Raw genomic sequence first — 20,043 nt, forward strand, 5'->3', positions numbered from 1 at the left:
ATATACACACACATATAGTTGTGTCACCCTTTAAGATGTACCCTCTCAAACTTACAAAACAGAGAAAAAGAGCAAAGGATTCTAATAAGCTTAATATTCTCATAAATTTTAAATATCATATATATTACAATAATGAGATTTAAATTCATGAAGGAAACAACCATGCATAATAAGATGTTCTTAGATTTAAATTGAAAAAGACCCTAACCTCAAAGCATCACTTCAACATTTGCCAGAAATAAACTTAAAACCTGCAATTAGAAAACAAAAAAAAGGACATATAAGAAAATTAAAATTCAGCTTTATTAAATTATTTTAAACATACCAAGTAACACCACATACTTAAAAGGAAACAGTTTTTATTTACCCCCTGCAAAGAAAGATCCCAGCGTTCTGAGCTTCTGAGTTTGGACAATGGTGACTTAACACAAACATCCTCTGGTTTTGCATTTAACATCTTTTTTATCTGAAACCAGAATGAGAAAATAACCAGTTTAACTGAAATATAAATAAGAGCTGAATGAGCTAACAGGACCATTATATTACTTGCATTAATATTTTGGTATTAGTTTTAAATTCAGTGCTTACTTTATAGGTAGTCGAATATAATTTTATAAAAAGCCTCTCTCATTCAGTAAAAAAGTAGATAAATGAAGTATCACAATAACTTTTTTTTTTAACATCCTTATTGCAGGATATTTGCTTTACATTCTTGTGTTAGTTTCTGCTATAAAACAAAGAGAATCAGCTATACATATACATATATCCCCATATCCCCTCCCTCTTGTGTCTCCCTCCCACACTCCCTATCCCACCCCTCTAGGTGGTCACAAAGCACCGAGCTGGTCTCCCTGTGCTATGCGGTTGCTTCTGACTAGCTGTCTATTTTACATGTGGTAGTGTATATATGTCAATGCCACTCTCTCACTTCGTCCCAGCTTACGCTTCCCCCTCCCTGTGTCCCCAAATCCATTCTCTACGTCTGTGTCTTTTTTCCTGTCCTGCCCCTAGGTTCTTCAGAACCTTCTTCTTTTAAACTTTCTATATATGTGTGTTAGCATACGGTATTTGTTTCTCTCTTTCCGACATACTTCACTCTCTATGACAGACTCTAGGTCCATCCACCTCACTACAAATAACTCAGTTTTGTTTCTTTTTATGGCCAAGTGTTATTCTATTGTATATATGTGCCACATCTTCTTTATCCATTCATCTGTCGATGGACACTTAGGTTTCTTCCATGTCCTGGCTATTGTAAATAGAGCTACAATGAACATTGTGGTACATAACTCTTTTTGAATTATGGTTTTCTCAGGGTATATGCCCAGTAGCGGGATTGCTGGGTCATACAGTAGCTCTATTTTTAGTTGTTTTTTTTTTTTTTTTTTTAGCGGTACGCGGGCCTCTCACTGTTGTGGCCTCTCCCGTTGCGGAGCACAGGCTCCAGACGCGCAGGCTCAGCGGCCATGGCTCACGGGCCCAGCCGCTCCGCGGCACGTGGGATCTTCCCGGACCGGGGCACGACCCCGTGTCCCCTGCATTGGCAGGCAGACTCTCAACCACTGCGCCACCAGGGAAGCCCCTATTTTTAGTTTTTTAAGGAACCTCCATACTGTTCTCCATAGTGGCTGTATCAATTTACATTCCCACCAACATTGCAGGAGGGTTCCCTTTTCTCCACATCCTCTCCAGCATTTACTGTTTGTAGATTTTTTGATGATAGCCATTCTGACTGGCGTGAGGTGATACCTCATAGTAGTTTAGATTTGCATTTCTCTAATAATTAGTGATGTTAAGCATCCTTTCATGTGTTTGTTGACCATCTGTACACATTCTAAGGAGATATGTGTATTTAGCTCTTCTGCCCATTTTTGGATTGCATTGTTTGTTTTTTTGTTATTGAGCTGCATGGGCTGCTTGTATATTCTGAAGATTAATCCTTTGTCAGTTGCTACGTTTGCAAATATTTTCTCCCATTATGAGGGCTGTCCTTTCGTCTTATGGTTTCCTTTGCTGTGCAAAAGCTTTTAAGTTTCATTAGATCCCATTTGTTTATTTTTGTTTTTATTCCCATTACACTAGGCAGTGGGTCAAAAAGGATCTTGCTGTGATTTATGTCATAGAGTGTTCTATGTTTTCCTCTAAGAGTTTTAAAGTGTCTGGCCTTACATTCAGGTCTTTAATCAATTTTGAGTTTATTTGTGTGTATGGTGTTAGGGAGTGTTCTAATTTCATTCTTTTATATGTAGCTGTCCAGTTTTCCCAGCACCACTTATTGAAGAGGTTGACTTTTCTCCACTGTATATTCTTGACTCCTTTATCAAAGATAAGGTGACCATATGTGTGTGGATTTATCTCTGGGCTTTCTATCCGTTCCACTGATTTATATTTCTGTTTTTTGCCAGTACCATACTGTCTTAATTACTGTAGCTCTGTAGTATACTCTGAAGGCAGGGAGCCTGATTCCTCCAGCTCCTTTTTTCTTTCTCAAGATTCCTTTGGCTATTAGGAGTCTTTTGTGTTTTAATAGAAATTGTGAAATTTTTTGCTCTAGTTCTGTGAAAAATGCCAGTGGTAGTTTGATAGGGATTGCACTGAATCTGTAAATTGCTTTGGGTAGTAGAGTCATTTTCACAATGTTGATTATTCCAATCCAAGAACATGATATATCTCTCCATCTGTTCACATCATCTTTAATTTCTTTCATCAGTGTCTTATAGTATTCTGCATACAGATCTTTTTTCTCCTTAGGTAGGTATATTCCTAGGTATTTTATTCTTTTTGTTGCAATGGTAAATGGGAGTGTTTCCTTAATTTCTCTTTCAAATTTTTCATCATTAGTGTAAAGGAATGCAAGAGATTTCTGTGCATTAATTTTGTATCCTGCTACATTACCAAACTCATGGATCAGCTCTAGTAGTTTTCTGGTAGCATATTTAGGACTCTCTATGTACAGTATCATTTCATTTGCAAACAGTGACAGTTTTACTTCTTTTCTGATTTGGATTCCTTTTATTTCTTTTTCTTTTCTGACTGCTGTGGCTGAAACTTCCAAAACTATGTTGAATAACAGTGGTGAGAGTGGGCAACCTTGTCTCCTTCCTGATCTTGGTGGAAATAGTTTCAGTTTTTCACCACTGAAAATGACGTTGGCTGTTGGTTTGTCATATATAGCCTTTATTATGTTGAGGTAGGTTCCCTCTATGCCTAATTTCTGGAGGGTTTTTATCATAAATCAGTGTTGAATTTTGTGGAAAGCTTTTTCTGCATCTATTGAGCTTATCATAAGGTTTTTAATCCTTCAGTTGGTTAATATGGTGTATCACCTTGATGGATTTGCATATATTGAAGAATCCTTGCATTCCTGGGACAAACCCCACTTGCTCATGGTGTATGATCCTTTTAATGAGCTGTTGGATTCTGTTTGCTAGTATTTTGTTGAGGATTTTTGCATCTATGTTCATCAGTGATATTGGCCTGTAGTTTGATTTTTTTGTGACACCTTGTCTGGTTGTGGTATCAAGGTGATGGTGAGTTTGGTGGTGTTTCTCCCTCTGCTATATTTTGGAAGAGTTTTAGAAGGATAGGTGTTAGCTCTCCTCTAAATGTTTGATAGAATTCACCTGTGAAGCCATCTGGTCCTGGGCTTCTGTTTGTTGGAAGATTTTTAATCACGGTTTCAATTTCAGTGCTTGTGACTGGTCTGTTTATATTTTCTATTTCTTTCTGGTTCAGTCTCAGAAGGTTGTGCTTTTCTAAGAATTTGTCCATTTCTTCCAGGTTGTGCATTTTACTGGCATATGGTTGCTTGTAGTAATCTCTCACGATGCTTTGTATTTCTACAGTGTCAGTTGTTAGTTCTCCTTTGTCATTTCTAATCCTATTGATTTGAGTCTTCTCCCAGTTTTGCTTGATGAGTCTGGCTAATGGTTTATCAAATTTGTTCATCTTATCAAAGAATCAGCTTTTAGTTTTATTATTCTTTGCTATCATTTCCTTCATTTCTTTTTCATTCATTTTGGATCTTATCTTTACGATTTCTTTCCTTCTGCTAACTTTGGGGTTTTTCTGTTCTTCTTTCTCCAATTGCTTTAGGTGTAAGGTTAGCTTGTTTATTTGAGATGTTTCTTGTTTCTTGAGGTAGGATTGTATTGCTATAAACTTCGCTCTTAGAACTGCTTTTTCTGCATCCCATAGGTTTTGGGTTGTCGTGTTTTCGTTGTCATTTGTTTCTAGGTATTTTCTGATTTCCTCTTCGATTTCTTCAGTGATCTCTTGGTTATTTAGTAGTGTATTGTTTAGCTTCGATGAGTTTGTATTTTTTGTAGATTTTTTCCTGTAATTGATATCTAGTCTCATAGCATTGTGGTTGAAAAAGATACTTAACATGATTTCAATTTTCTTAAACTTAACAAGGCTTGATTTGTGACCCAAGATACGATCTATCCTGGAGAATGTTCCATGAGCACTTGAGAAGAAAGTGTACTCTGTTGTTTTGGGATGGAATGTCCTATAAGTATCAATTAAGTCCATCTTGCTTAATGTATCATTTAAATCTTGTGTTTCCTTATTTATTTTCATTTTGGGTGATCTGGCCATTAGTGAAAGTGGGATGTTAAAGTCCCCTACTATGATTGTGTTACTGTTGATTTCCCCTTTTATGGCTGTTAGCATTTGCCTTATGTATTGAGGTGCACCTATGTTGCGTGCATAAATATTTACAGTTGTTATATCTTCTTCTTGGATTGATACTTGATCATTAAGTAGTGTCCTTCTTTGTCTCTTGTAATAGTCTTTATTTTAAAGTCTATTTTGTCTGACAAGAATTGCTACTCCAGCTTTCCGTTGATTTCCATTTGCATGGAATATCTTTTTCCATCCCCTCACTTTCAGTCTGTATGTGTCCCTAGGTCTGAAGTGGGTGTCTTGTAGAAAACATACATGCAGTTCTTGTTTTTGTATCCATTCAGCCATCTATGTCTTTTGGTTGGAGCATTTAATCCATTTACATTTAAGGTAGTTATCAATATTTATGTTCCTTTTACCACTTTCTTAATTGTTTTGGGTTTGTTTTTGTAGGTCTTTTCCTTCTCTTGTGTTTCTGCCTAGAGAAGTTCCTTTAGCATTTGTTGTAAAGCTGGCTTGGTGTTGGTGAATTCTCTTAGCTTTCGCTTGTCTGAAAAGGTTTTAATTTCTCCATCAAATCTGAATGAGATCCTTGCTGGGTAGAGTAATCTTGGTTGTAGGTTTTTCCCTTTCATTACTTTAAATATGTCCTGCCGCACCCTTCTGGCTTGCAGAGTTTCTGCTGAAAGATCAGCTGTTAACCTTATGGGGATTCCCTTGTATATTATTTGTTGTTTTTCCCTTGCTGCTTTTAATATGTTTTCTTTGTATTTAACTTTTGATAGTTTGATTAATATGTGTCTTGGTGTGTTTCTCCTTGGATTTATCCTGTATGGCAATCTCTGCGCTTCCTGGAATTGATTATTTCTTTTCCCATATTAGGGAAGTTTTCAACTATAATCTCTTCAAATATTTTCTCAGTCCCTTTCTTTTTCTCTTCTTCTTCTGGGACCTCTATAATTCAAATGTTGGTGCGTTTAATGTTGTCCCAGAGGTCTCTGAGACTGTCCTCAATTCTTTTCCTTCTTTTTTCTTTATTCTGCTCTGCAGTAGTTATTTCCACTATTTTATCTTCCAGGTCACTTATCCGTTCTTCTGCCTCAGTTATTCTGCTATCGATTCCTTCTAGAGAATTTTTAATTTCATTTATTATGCTGTTCATCATTGTTTGTTTGCTCTTTAGGTTTTCTGGGTCCTTCTTAAACGTTTCTCGTATTTCCTCCATTCTATTTCCAAGATTTTTAATCATCTTTACTATCATTACTCTGAATTCTTTTTCAGGTAGACTGCCGATTTCCTCTTCATTGATTTGGTCTGGTGGGTTTTTACCTTGCTCTTTCATCTGCTGTGTATTTATGTCTTCTCATTTTGCTTAACTTACTGTGTTTGGGGTCTCCTTTTCGCAGGCAGCAAGTTCGTAGTTCCCATTGTTTTTGGTGTCTGGCCCAGTAGTTAAGGTTGGTTCAGTGGGTTGTGTAGGTTTCCTGGTGGAGCGGACTGGTGCCTGTGTTCTGGTGGATTAGGCTGCAACTCATCTTTCCGGTGGACAGGACCACATCCGGTGGTGTGTTTTGGGGTGTCTGTGAACTTACTATGATTTTAGGCAGCCTCCCTGCTAATGGGTGGGGTTGTGTTCCTGTCTTGCTAGTTGTTTGGCACAGGGTGTCTAGCACTGTAGCTTGCTGGTCATTGAGTGGAGCTGGCTCGTAGCACTGAGATGGAGATCTCTGGGAGAGCTTTCACCGTTTGATATTACGTGGGGCCGGGAGGTCTCTGGTGGACCAATATCCTGAACTTGGCTCTCCCACCTCAGAGGCTCAGGCCTGACACCCGGCCGGAGCACCAAGACCCTGTCAGCCACGCAGCTCAGAAGAAAAGGGAGAGATAGGAAGGGAGAGAGGGAGGGAGGGAGGAAGGGAGGGAGATAGGGATAAAGGGAAGGAAGGAAGGAAGGGAGGAAGGGAGGGAGGGAGGGAGATAGGGATAAAGGGAAGGAAGGAAGGGAGGGAGGGAGGGAGGGAGGGAGGGAGGGAGGAAGGAGGAGAAAAATATAAAATAATTAAAATAAAAATTTTTTTAAATATTAAAAAGAAAAAAAAAAGGAAAGGAAGAAGAGAGTAACCAAACCAAAAACAAATCCACCAATGATAACAAGCGTGAAAAACTACACCCAAAAAAAACAAAAAAAGTTATAACCCTAGGACAAACTGTAAAAGCAAAGCTATACAGACAAAATCACAGAAAGCATATGCATACACACTCATAAAAAGAGAAAAAGGAGGAAAAAAAATATATATATATATAAAAGGAAGAGAGCAACCAAATCAATGAACAAATCTACCCATGATAATAAGCTCTAAATACTAAACTAAGATAAACAAAAATCCAGAAACAAATTAGATGCAGAAAGCAAACCCCAAGTGTATAGTTGCTCCCAAAGTCCATCGCCTCAGTTTTGGGATGATTCATTGTCTATTCAGGTATTCCAGAGACGCAGGGTACATCAAGTTGATTGTGGAGATTTAATCTGCTGCTCCTGCCCAGAGGACCCCTATCCTTTTGTCTCTGTTTTTCCTTTTTTCTTTTGCCCTACCCAGGTATGTGGGGAGTTTCTTGCCTTTTGGGAAGTCTGAGGTCTTCTGCCAGCGTTCAGTAGGTGTTCTGTAACAGCTGTTCCACATGTAGATGTATTTTTGATGTATCTGTGGGGAAGAAGGTGATCTCCACGTCTTACTCCTCTGCCATCTTGAAGGTTCCCCCCATAATAACTTCTTAACTATTCTTACTTGCAGTTTTTTTTCCCTTTTAATCTTTCAAACGCTATCCCCAGAGGTCTCTAACACACAAATCTAATTATGGCTACAATCTTAAAATACAACAATAGCACCCATTACTTATATATAAAACTCTTAACAATCTGGGCTCTTTGACATCATCCAAATATCACAAACTCTACACCCCAACCCCACTGAGTTTGCTCAACCTTCTTCAAGCATACATCTCTACACCTCTGTACATACTGCTCCTCCAACCTAGAATGCTCTTCCCTCTATTTCTCCCCTATTAAATACCTCAGATTCTGCACAAAATTATTCTCTTATCCACACAGTCAACACTCCCACACCAAGGCGTTCCTTTCTCTGGGTGTTAGTACTTGGTAATTTGTATTAACACATATCATACTATATTATAATTATTTGTCTACATGTCTGTCTTCTTCTCCAGACTGTGGAAGTCCTTAAAGAGAGCACCCTTAGTCACCTTTACATCTCCAAAGTGTATGGCTCATGATACTGAATAAACAAATGAATGGATGGATACAGTGTAGCCACAAGTTTGAAATCATTTGTTTAGAACTTAAAATAATTTAACTTTCACATTATAAATGATGGTTAAGCATCAAGTTCAGCTTATTACATAACATATAAGCACTGTATCAACTACAACCAGTGACAACGATAAAATGATTTCAATGAGAGTAAAAATAAGTTAGGAGGATAAAATAATTGTGAAGAAAGGGTATCTGAACACTTTTATTTCATTAGTACCCTGGAGTTAATCCTCTTGGGCATCAGTAACATCTTAATTATTTATATTTAATTTATATAAAAGGTACCTCTTTATAATTCTTCATCTGCCAAAACATTATCTCTAAATCAGTCATTTCCTTTGTATTCTTAATCAGGGAATAACAGTTGTTTTTTCAGGGAGTAAGACAAGGGCTTCAGACTGTTCACACCCATGGATCCTTTGTGAGTAGGATATTTAGCCTACATTAGACACTGCGGCATATTGTGTTTTCCAATCATGGCCATATCAATATTCTACAACCCACATGCTCTTCTTACAATGTGATACTGACCCGTTCTCCAACATCAGGTGCAGTCTATGTTCCTTCCCCTTGAATCTGGGCAGGCCTGTGACTTCCAAGGCTAGATCATAAAAAGCATTATGTATAGCTACACTGTTTCAGCCTACCTTTCATGTAGCAATATTTGTGTGTTTTCTCTTCCTTCCTCCCTCTTTTTTTCCGTCTCTCTCTGTCTCTCAGTATAGATACCTTGGGAGCCGTAAGCCATAGGTTAAAAAAAATCTTGGATACCCTGAAGCTGCTGTGCTGCAAAGATTTCATGAGAAGGCTAAAAAGAACAGATATATAACAAGATATATGAGGCTTCCAAACACAGGTATCAAGGTAAGTGAGTGAGTGATCCTTTAAGATGATTCCAGGCCTCAGCCCCCAAGCAAACCTAGCTAACTCCAAATGAAACCAAGAAAAGCTATCTCTGAACCCTGGCCAGACAGCAGATTCATGAGCCAAGTAAGTTTAAACCACTAAGTTTGGGGATAATCTGTTACACAACCCTAGTAATAACCTAAAAAGATACCAAGTTCAAACTTGAAGAATAGCAGCTGATATTTTTTAAAGAGTTGGGTATAGGTGTTGAGTATTTTGTAAAAATAAAAGACTTCTGATGTCTTCTGTGGAAGATTTTATATTCTTTTTTCACAGTAATTAGTTTTTATTATTTTACCTATAAGTGGATTAGACTCAATGTTAATAAATTATTTACCCTAATAAATATTCATGTATACTTCCATTAGGATGGACACAAAATATAATTTACCCTATCTTCAAAAAAAGGAGCTCTCTACTTCCCCTAAAAGCATAAACATATGAAATCTGGAAATTTATTAAAACTCTAAACAAGCATCAAAAGGTTTGAAAATCAAAGTACAGTAGACCGTTGAACAATTCAGGAGTTGGGGCACCAACCCCTGTGCAATTGAAAATTTGAGTAACTTTATAATCACCCTTATGTATCCATAGTTCCACATCCTCAGGTTCAACCAACCACAGATCGTGTAGTACTATAGTATTTATTTTTAAAACTTCTGTGCATAAGTGGACTGAAGCAGTTCAAATACATTGTGTTCGAGGACCAACTGTATATACATACAAACATTTATGAACAGGGACATAGACTATATATTATTTATAGTATAGAAAAAATAGAAACAATGATAATAAAAGAACACAAATAAAATTATTGTAAAGACAAATAATGAGATACTGTACAGCAGTTATTAAAAAACATGTTCCAGAACAAATAAGAAATTATTTCCAATACAAGTAATAAAGAAAATCATATCTACAGAATGATCTCTCTTTTATAAGGCAAAAAAAAAATCCATATGTGGAAAACAAATGTGAAAGGATATGCACAAAAACGTTTACCAGTGACTAGCTCTGAATGCTAATATAAGGAGTGATTTTTATTTTCATTTTTGTGTCTTCCTACAGTTTCCACATGTTTTATTTTTTAATAGGACTATCACGCAACCATTAAAAGCAAGACAAAATAAATAAACGTTTAAAGCTCCAGAAAAACCTCTGCTGCAGCTTCCTGGTCAATAAATTACATATCTAAATCTCTCGGTCTAATATTGTATATGCGTGGCAAGCAGATTTTAGGTACAACTAACTACTCCGTCAAATTTTTCTACACTCACTTTTTTCTTAATGATTAAATCATAAAAATAATGTCTGTCTCTTTACAACAATCTGATCTATTCATAGACAAATTTTAATCATGATCTCAATTGTGTACAATCAACAGAGATTCTAAGCCACTAATGATTCTGCAAAGCCTATATTATAATTCCATTACAAGAATCAGAACGGACTCCTAATACTTTCAAATATTTTCAATACTCTCCTAATACTTTAAAGATCAAAATTTAATCTTTTAAGGCAAAAAAGGGTTCTAAACCCCCTTCCCTTCAAGTTATACTTAAATACATTGACAGAACTCTAACAACTTTCCAAAAACAAAGCTCAAGAACATTTATTTTATTTTACTTACTAATGTTCAAATGTAATACTAAACAAGCCTTTCAGCAAATCAATTCACACAGTCACTTTGAGGTTCATTTTATACCTAATTCATTACAGTATGCCCTCAAAAAGAGAATGCTATCAAAAGAAGATAATGGGTGGGGGGGTGAATATGCTGGATTCTATCGACAAGTTATGCATTGCTAACATATGCTCTTTACAAGCTGAAATGATCTCTGCCGTATTCTTAACACAGAACTTCAGAACCTTAATCACTTATTTCTTCAGATACTACATAGATGTAGAATTATTATTTAGGGAAACTTTGGGGTCTGCTCAAAGATATGGCTATGACTTACCAAGGAAGAATGAAAGTCTTGGTTTTTAGTTTTCAGTATCAACCTCCTCATTTAAAAAGCCAAAGACTATGGATCTCCCCATTAGCAGAATTCAAAGTATTCACACTCTTACTCTACATCTATCCAGAGATATAAGCTTTGAGTTAATCTAGTTCCAGCACCTATCAAAAGGCCAGGAATAATTAGTAGATAATGATGTTCCAAAGATTTAGCTACAAGGATAATAACTGCAGTACAATTTATAATTTTTAACTGAAAACAATTCAAAAATATAATGACAGGATAGTGGTTAAATTAACTGTGATACATCCCTACAGTTGAATATAATGTAGTCATTGAAAATGTTTACCACTGCTTCCCTGGTACTTATGCCTAGTATAGTGTCCAATACATGTTAAGTACCCAATAAGTATCTACTGAGCAATGCTTTAAACTTGATTTCAGAAAATGTTTATAATATATAATTAAGTAGAAAAAGTAAATAATAAAATAGTATTTTGTGGTTTTCAACCATTAATATTTAAATATTTGTTTATTATAGATAGATATACAGATACGCAGACAAATTAGTAGGATATACACTTCAGTGTTAATTTTAACTGTGTCCAGGTGGTATTCTTTTTGTTCAACTGAATTTTCTAATTTCTTCACAACAATCTAGTATTGATTTAGAAATATTTTTTTAAATACTTAAAATATATCAGAGTGTTGTCCCTATACCAATCAAAACTTCAATCCTTTCAGTGATTTATTTCCCTAGCTGCCTTGAGAGAAAAAGCAATACTATTAACTGCTAACAAGAATTTAATATGCCAATATTCTAAAAAAATTCTACATTTTTAAACAGTAGTACCACAACTTCATGTGCATATTATGGTTGAACAGATAAGAAAATATAATGTAGATACTGAGGGACAGAAAAGTTAAAAATAAGCGAAGAAGGAGACTTCCCTGATGGTCCAGTGGCTAAGACTCCGCAGGGGGCCGGGGGGTTTGATCCCTGGTCAGAGAACTAGATCCTGCGTGCTGCAACTAAGAGTTCACATGCTGCAACTAAAGATCCCACGTGGCGCAACAAATATCTCGCGTGCCACAAATAAGACCCGGCACAGCCAAATAAATAAATATTAAAAAATAAATAAATAAGGAAAGAGGGCAGGCTAAAATAAGCCCTGTGGTATTGGATTGGAATCAGAAGTAACAGTACTGAACTCATGAGGGTTTCTTTAGATGTATAGATAAGCAGATAGAGAAATAAATACAGATATGTATGTATATGTATGAGTTAGTACACATATATTCTTCTAGTCCTGTTTATTGAGAGAGCCTAGAAATGATGACACCCCAGCAGCAATGAGCACATCTAGCACCCTGAGCTGGGTTTCTGAATACTATTCTTGAATTTAAAAAAACAGAGCTCCTTGGAAAGTATCTTATAGTACCAGAAAGTAAGGAAGAGCTCAAAAAAACAAACAAACAAACATAGGAGCATGTCAAAAGGGCACAAGAGCCATCCTGAAAGAACTTCCAATGCCAAAGCTGGAATACTTTGATCAACAAAACCAGTAATGACAGTAGTAGATTATAACACATAAAATAAAATAAATACCTATAAGTCCATGTTGATATATGTAAATAATTGAATAAATAAGTGAGACAAGAGGGACAGCTATCCATTCCAGAAGAATTTTAATAAATATAGAGGGAATGAAGAAAATAGAAAGTCACCAATAGAATATCGTATTTTAACTGTTGCAAGCAAGATCCACCGTTAAATGCTAAAACAGTGGGTGAAAGTTTAAGAAGAAACAGTATATTTGCATAGATTCAAAATATCTCTCCCAATACAAACTTCCAATTGTAAGATAAATAAGTACTAGGGATGTAACATACAACATGATAAAGAAATGAACACTGATGTACGTTATAAATAGAAGTTGTTAAAAGAATAAAACCAAAGAGTTCTCATCACAAGGGAAAAAATTTCTTTCTATTTCTTTAATGTTGTATCTATATGAGATGATGGATGTTCACTAAACCTACTGTGGTAATCATTTCATGATGTATGTAAGAAAAATCATTATATTGTACACCTTAAACTTATGGAGTGCTATATGTCAATTATACCTCAATAAAACTGGGAGAAAAAACACAAGATATCTCTCCCAAGATATCTATTTATTAAAGATAAAAAATAACTTTACAATGGAGTAACCACACAGACACCATCTTAACCAGGTGATCAAGACTGACATCACTAGTAATAAGACATACCATCATTATGTACCCCTGATAGGACAACTGAGAAGGGCACAACACTTCTGTGGTATTGTTCTCAAAAAGCCACAACCTTAATCTAATCACACATGATTAGAAACATAAGACAAACCCAAACTTAAGGATTCAACAAAATATTGCCTAGTATTCTTTAAAAGTGTCATGGTCATGAAAGAAAAAAGACAAGAACTGTCATAGACTTAAGGAAATCAATGCAATGTGAGATCCTGAATTGGATCCTAAAACAGAAAAATGACATTAGTGAAAAAATTGAAGAAATTCAAATAATGTCTATAGTTTAAAATATACCCATGTTAACTTCTTTATGTTGATAACTGTACTATGGTTATGTAAGACATTAACACTGGGGGAAGCTGAGTGAAGGGTAGATGGAAACTGTACTATTTCTGTAAATTTAAAGTTACTTGAAAATTAACAGTTTTAAAAAACATTGCTGTACAACTAAAAATAAGAGAAATGTATTTAGTCAGTACACTCATAATACAAATTCATAATACAAATTATGAATTTCTAATGGTGGAGCTTCAGAGCAAGATGCATAAACCAATGTCCTAAAGCAAAGCATTTCACTTCACTGAAGGTATTAAGCAGAAAAGAAGTGGCAGTCAATACAGAGGTATTTAAAACCAGGTATACATACACACAAATAAACTCAAATTGGATTAAAGATCTAAATGGGGACTTCCCTGGTGGCCCAGTGGTTGAGAATCTGCCTGCCAATGCAGGGGACACGGGTTCGACCCCTGGTCCGTGAGGTTCCCACGTGCCACGGGACAACTAAGCCCGTGTGCCACAGCTCCTGAGCCTGCGCTCTAGAGCCCGCGAGCCACAATTACTGAGCCCGCATGCCACAACTACTGAAGCCCATGTGCCTAGAGCCGTGCTCCGCAACAAGAGAGGCCACTGCAATGAGAAGCCCATGCACCGCAATGGGAGTGGCCCCCGCCTGCCACAACAAGAGAAAGCCTGCGCACAGCAATGAAGACCCAATGCAGCCAAAAATAAATAAATAAATAGGTTTTTTTGAAGAAGACCTAAATGTAAGGCCAGATACTATAAAACTCTTAGAGGAAAACATAGGCAGAACACTCTTGACATAAATAGCAGCGATATCTTTTGGATCCACCTCTTAAGAGTAATGAAAATAAAAACAAACAAATGGGACCTAATTAAACTTAAAACCTTTTGCACAGCAAAGGAAATCATAAACAAAAAGACAACCCTCAAAATGGGAGAAAATATTCGCAAATGAAGAGACCAATAAGGGATTAATCTCCAAAATATACAAACAGCTCACGCAGCTCAATATCAAAAAAACAAACAGGGACTTCCCTGGCGGTCCAGTGGTTAAGACACCACACTTCCAATGTAGGGGGTGGCGGTTCAATCTCTGGACAGGGAACTAAGATCCCACATGCCATGCGGTGTGGCCAAAATAATAATAATAATAATAATAATAATAATTTTTTTTAATGGAAGATCTAAATGTACATTTTTCTCATTTTCCAAAGACATACAGATGGTCAAAAAGCACAAGAAAAGATGATCAACATCACTAATTATTAGAGAAATGAAAATCAAAACTACAATGAGGTATCACCTCACACCAGTCAGAATGGCCATCATCAAAAAATCTACAAACAATAAATGCTGGAGAGGGTGTGGAGAAAAAAAGGGAACCCTCTTGCACTGTTGGTGGGAATGTAAACTGATACAGCCACTAAGGAGAACAGTATGGAGGTTCCTTAAAAAACTAAAAATAGAGCTACCATATGACCCAGCAATCCCGCTACTGGGCATATACCCTGAGAAAACCATAATTCAGGAAGAGTCATGTACCACAATGTTCATTGCAGCTCTATTTACAATAGCCAGAACATGGAAGCAACCTAGGTGTCCATCGACAGAGGAATGGATAAAGAAGATGTGGTACATATATATACAGTGGAATATTACTCAGCCATAAAAAAGAACAAAATAATGCCATTTGCAGTAACAAGGATGGACCTAGAGATTGTCACACTGAGTAAAGTAAGTCAGACAGAGAAAGACAAATATCATATGATATTGCTTATATGTGGCACCTAAAAACTGGTACAAATGAACATATTTACAAAACAGAAATAGAGTCACAGATGTAGAAAACAAACTTATGGTTACTAGAAGAGAAAGGGGTGGGGGAGGGATAAACTGGGTGACTGGGATTGTCATATACACACTACTACACATAAAATAGATAACTAATAAGTTCCCTGTATAGCACAGGGAACTCTACTCCATACTCTGTAATGACCTACATGGGAAAAGAATCTAAAAAAGAGTGGATATATGTATAACTGATTTATTTGCTGTACACCTAAAACTAACACAACCTTGTAAATCAACTATACGCCAATAAAAATTCTTAAAAATCAAATACATAAATAAATAATAAAACTGGGTATAATAACAATGTAAATTTCTTTTTTAACTCCCTCATCTACTTCACTTAAGCTAAATCCAGAATTTTTTTGGCTGAATGGCACAGCTTATGGGATCTTAGTTCCCCAACAAGGGATCGAACCCGAGCCCACAGCAGTGAAAGCATGGAGTCCTAACCACTGAACCGCCTGGATTCCCTAAATCCAGAATTTTTTCTTTTTTTTTCTTTTTTTTGGCTGTGTTGCTCTGCATGGGCTTTCTCTAGTTGCGGCAAGTGGGGGCTATTCTTTACTGTGGTGTGTGGGCTTCTCATGGCGGTGGCTTCTCTTGTTGCGGAACACAGGCTCTAGGAGCACGGGCTTCAGTAGTTGTGGTACCCAGGCTCTAGAGTGTAGGCTCAGTAACTGTGGCGCACGGGCTTAGTTGCTCTGCGGCATGTGGGATCTTCCCGGACCAGGGATAGAACCCATGTCCCCTGCACTGGCAGGTAGATTCTTAACCACTGTGCCACCAGGGAAGTCCCAGAATTTTAAGTGAAGAAACCACACCCCACAAAATCTGAAGTAAGCCAAGGTAGAAAAAGAGTATCCAAAGCCATGCTCTCTGTGTGGTCTTGTAAGGTACTCTTGATTCCTCTCACAGCCCTCCTTTATGATTTCTTCTTGTCCCTCTTTGTTCCAAAAAATACACCAAATTAAAGTCCTCTGTGTATAATTAGAATGTGTCAGAGAAAAGTCTCTAATAAATTATTATAATGCAAATCAAGGTACTATGGCATTTAAATCACAAAATTCTATAGGAAAAAAGATTATCTTTCTAAAAACACAGATTAAATTTTTTTAAACACCTCTATGTAGGTAGAAACTTCATTTTACTTGTTTTGCTACTCTTGGCTTATATAAAAGAAATAAATAAATGAAAAAAAAGTATGTTTAAAAGGACATACATACATATTCCAAACAGTAAATTTCAGCACATGACTTGAATACAACTCTTCAACATCTACAGTATCAGAAGTGAATGAATCTCAGGTGCTCTAATATATTCAGTCATCAAAGAAATGAGTTCTGTTCTATATAAATCTAAAATAAGACTTGGAAAGTATACTGGAAAATTTTACAATGATTTAAACAAGGCTGGTCCCAGAAAGGGTTTCCTAGCTAACCCTTGGTTTATTAGGATATACCATTCCCAAAAGAACACTGATTAATTATGGATTTACAGTATTTTCCCTAAAATTTTATTAAAAAGACAAATACCAAAATACTTTCAATATTATTAACTCTAAAGATAATGCAAAGGTTAAGAGCAAAACTAATACATACCTTATGTAACTCCAAAGATGAAGGCTTTTTCCTTTTCCCTTCTGTGACAATTTCTACAAAGACATAGTAAAAACTATAATTTAACATTAAATGAGATAACATAACAGAATAAATCTTTTCAGTTATCTTTTGTTTCAAATTAGCTTGTTACATTTACAATTTACATTGATACATTTTACAGAACCTGAAGGACTAAAGGTCAAAAATAATCAAAGAGTAGCAGATTCTCACAAAATTTCTCAATTAAACAATATACATATGATGACAACTGAAAAAAGAAAGTTGGTTCTAAGAACTCAATAAGAAATTCCTTGGCAAAAATCCTAGTATCCAGTAGGTCTTCGATTTATGTTGGTTGAACCATAAGACCAGATAAATTCTTATAATGGGGGGTGGGGGGCCACAGGGGTGGAGAACACAAGGTGAGGGCTACATAGCTAAGCATTTATGCAACAGAGAACAGCTTAAGTCTTTCCTCACCAACATTTTTCAGACTTCTACGGGATTTTCTTTTATGATTCTTTCATTCAGTCAACAAATAATTACTGAATGTCTATCATGTGTCTGGCACTGTGCTAGCCAGTGGGTATAGTGTAGTGAGCAAATTAAACACAGCCTAAGTCTTCCTGGAACTTACAATTCACTGAAATTTCTCACAAATTTCATAATAAAAATGAATGGTAGAGACCCACACAAATGTGATCACCTATTTATGACAAACACACCACTGCAATTCAGTGGAAAAGGGATGATCTTTTCCATGAGTAATGCTGACACAATTTGATAACCAAACAAGGTAAATAAATAAGTAATAAACATCACATTATATCAAAAATTCTTTTTAAATTGATCATAGATTTAAATGTCAAAGACAAACAAAGCTTCTAGAATAAAAATGAGGGGAATATCTTCATGACCTTGGGGTTCGCAAGGATCTCTCAAACAAGACTCAAGTAGTACTAATCCACAAAGAAAAGGATTAATAAACTCAACTTCATTAAAATTAAAAACTTCTGTTCACCAAACCTCATCATTGAGTGAGAAGGCAAAACACAGACTGGAAGATTATTTATAATTCATGTATCTATGTACAGCATGGTGACTATAGTTAATAATACTGTATAATACATATATCTGTCAAAGGATTCATAACCAGAACACATAAAGAACTCGTATAAAGCAAAGGCAAGACAACCCAATCTTCAAAATGGGAAAAAGCCTTGAATAGGTACTCCATAAAAAAGAATGTCCAAGTGGCCAATAAACATATGAAAATATGCTCAATTTCATTATTACTAGGGAAGTGTAAACTAAAATGGTAAGAGAATACCATTACACAGCCCTTGGAAAGGGTAAAATTAAAAAGAATGACAATACCAAGTATTGATAAGAGACTAGAAGTCTCATATATTGCTGGTGGGAGTGTAAACGAATACATCTACTTTGCCAGTCAGTATCTACTAAAGTTAGACACCTGCCTACTCAATGTCCAACAATTACATTTCTAGATATTTAATCAAGAGAAATGAGTGCCTGCGTCCACCAAAAGGCATGTATAAGAATGTTAAGTTATCTTTGTTCTTAATAGCCAAAAACTAAAAATAATCCAAATGTCCATCACAGGAGCATGGATAAACCTTTTCATACAATAGAAAACTACAAGCTTTGCACAGTGGCAGTATCATAGCCAACGAGGTTTATCCGAGGCGCAATTATTGCTAATTGAAAACTACATAGTAATAAAAAAGAATGAATTACTGCTGTGCACAACACGGATACATCTCACAGACATTACGTTCAGAAGAAAACAGATGCAGAAGAATGTATGATTCTATTTATGTGGAATTCAGGAACAGGTAAAACAAATCAGTTAGGATAGTGTGAGTACCCGAGCAGGGAAAAACTACTGACTGACCGGGATGGGATACAAGTTAGCCTTCTGAGATGCTGGAAATGTTCCGTATCTTGATCTAGGTGATAGTTATACAAGTGTATGTATACAAGTATAAAAAATCATCAAACTATAGATATTGTACTGTGTCGTATGTAATATCTCAACTTAAAAATTAAAAAACCTTTAAAATAACAGTTATAACGAATGGGCTATAGCTTATCCAGAAATCTACATAGCTGAAATAATTTCTCTCATTTCATGAAAATAGCATGAATTTCACCATATGCATTTCCTCGAGCAATCACTGATGTAAAAATTACTTTAACTTCTATACTTAAGCTTTCAATAGATTTAAATAATTTTCAATAAAGTAGCATTTCTCAGACTACCAAAAATATATAACATTTAGATAAATGGTAAGAAAACCTTTCTTACATAAATTCACTTTCTAGTCAACTTTCAATTTAATAAAATATATGTATTTTTAAAAATGTAATATCAGTTGCTTAAATCACAGACAGACTCATTGAGTTAAAAATGCTTCTATCCTATTTTGCAGAATGTTTGTACATTTCTTTTAGTGACTACTATTGTGACTTCCCAAAATTTTAGGGGTTCTATAACTGAGTTGCTCCATCTGATACTAGGTTGGTATTAGAGCATTTTAATAAATGATGCATCGCTGCTTGTGACTGTCTGGTATAGCACAGTGCTCTAGAGTAAAAATATTAAAGTCCAACAACCTAAATTTATATCTTGGCTTACTAGCTGTGACTTCTCTGAGACTCAGTGTCTCATCTCTAAAAAGGGGACAATATCCAGCTTTTCAATTGCCAAGATTAAAGTGACATAGTCTAGTCTCCCAAAAGAAATAAAAGCAAAAATAAACAAATGGGACCTAATCAAACTTAAAAGCTTTTGCACAGCAAAGGAAACCATCAACAAAATGAAAAGACAACCTACAGAATGGGAGAAAATATTTGCAAACAATGTGACTGACAAGAGCTTAATTTCCAAAATATACAAACAGCTCATACAACTCAATATCAAAAAAACAAAACAAAATAAAACAAAACAACCCAATCAAAAAACGGGCAGAAGACCTAAGTACACATTTCTCCATAGAAGACATGCAGATGGCCAAAAGGCACATGAAAAGATGCTCAATGTCGCTAATTATTAGAGAAATGGAAATCAAAACTACAATGAGGTATCACCTCACACCAGTCAGAATAACTATCATGGAAAAGTCTACAAATAATAAATGCTGGAGAGGGTGTG

The 20,043-nt window shown here is 35.8% G+C and overlaps 1 protein-coding gene and 1 pseudogene across 27 annotated transcripts in view; one reads left to right on the top strand and one right to left on the bottom strand.

The window, feature by feature from the left end:
• Nucleotides 1–20,043, bottom strand: part of SENP7 (SUMO specific peptidase 7) — a 171,357-nt gene that overhangs the window by 124,473 nt on the left and 26,841 nt on the right. For 13 of the 27 annotated variants that reach the window (XR_009563695.2, XM_070045437.1, XM_070045438.1 and 10 more), the window contains 4 exons: nt 16,869–16,921; nt 8,605–8,765; nt 7,244–7,328; nt 368–466 (listed from right to left, as the gene is read on the bottom strand). Coding sequence is in view for 23 of the 27 variants with exons in the window: in XM_070045437.1 (XP_069901538.1) it covers nt 368–466; nt 7,244–7,328; nt 8,605–8,705 (285 nt within the window). In the remaining 4 variants the exon portion in view is untranslated. Of the gene's footprint in view, nt 1–208; nt 228–367; nt 467–6,007; nt 6,543–7,243; nt 7,329–8,488; nt 8,559–8,604; nt 8,766–16,868; nt 16,922–20,043 lie in introns of those variants that run through there. The other 14 variants (XM_060298014.1, XM_030861051.2, XM_030861050.2 and 11 more) reach the window with 10 other exon arrangements.
• On the top strand, nt 18,530–18,612 carry LOC115855707 (U4 spliceosomal RNA; annotated as a pseudogene).

The sequence above is a fragment of the Globicephala melas genome, chromosome 4 (assembly GCF_963455315.2).
Source record: "Globicephala melas chromosome 4, mGloMel1.2, whole genome shotgun sequence".
NCBI lineage: Eukaryota > Metazoa > Chordata > Mammalia > Artiodactyla > Delphinidae > Globicephala > Globicephala melas.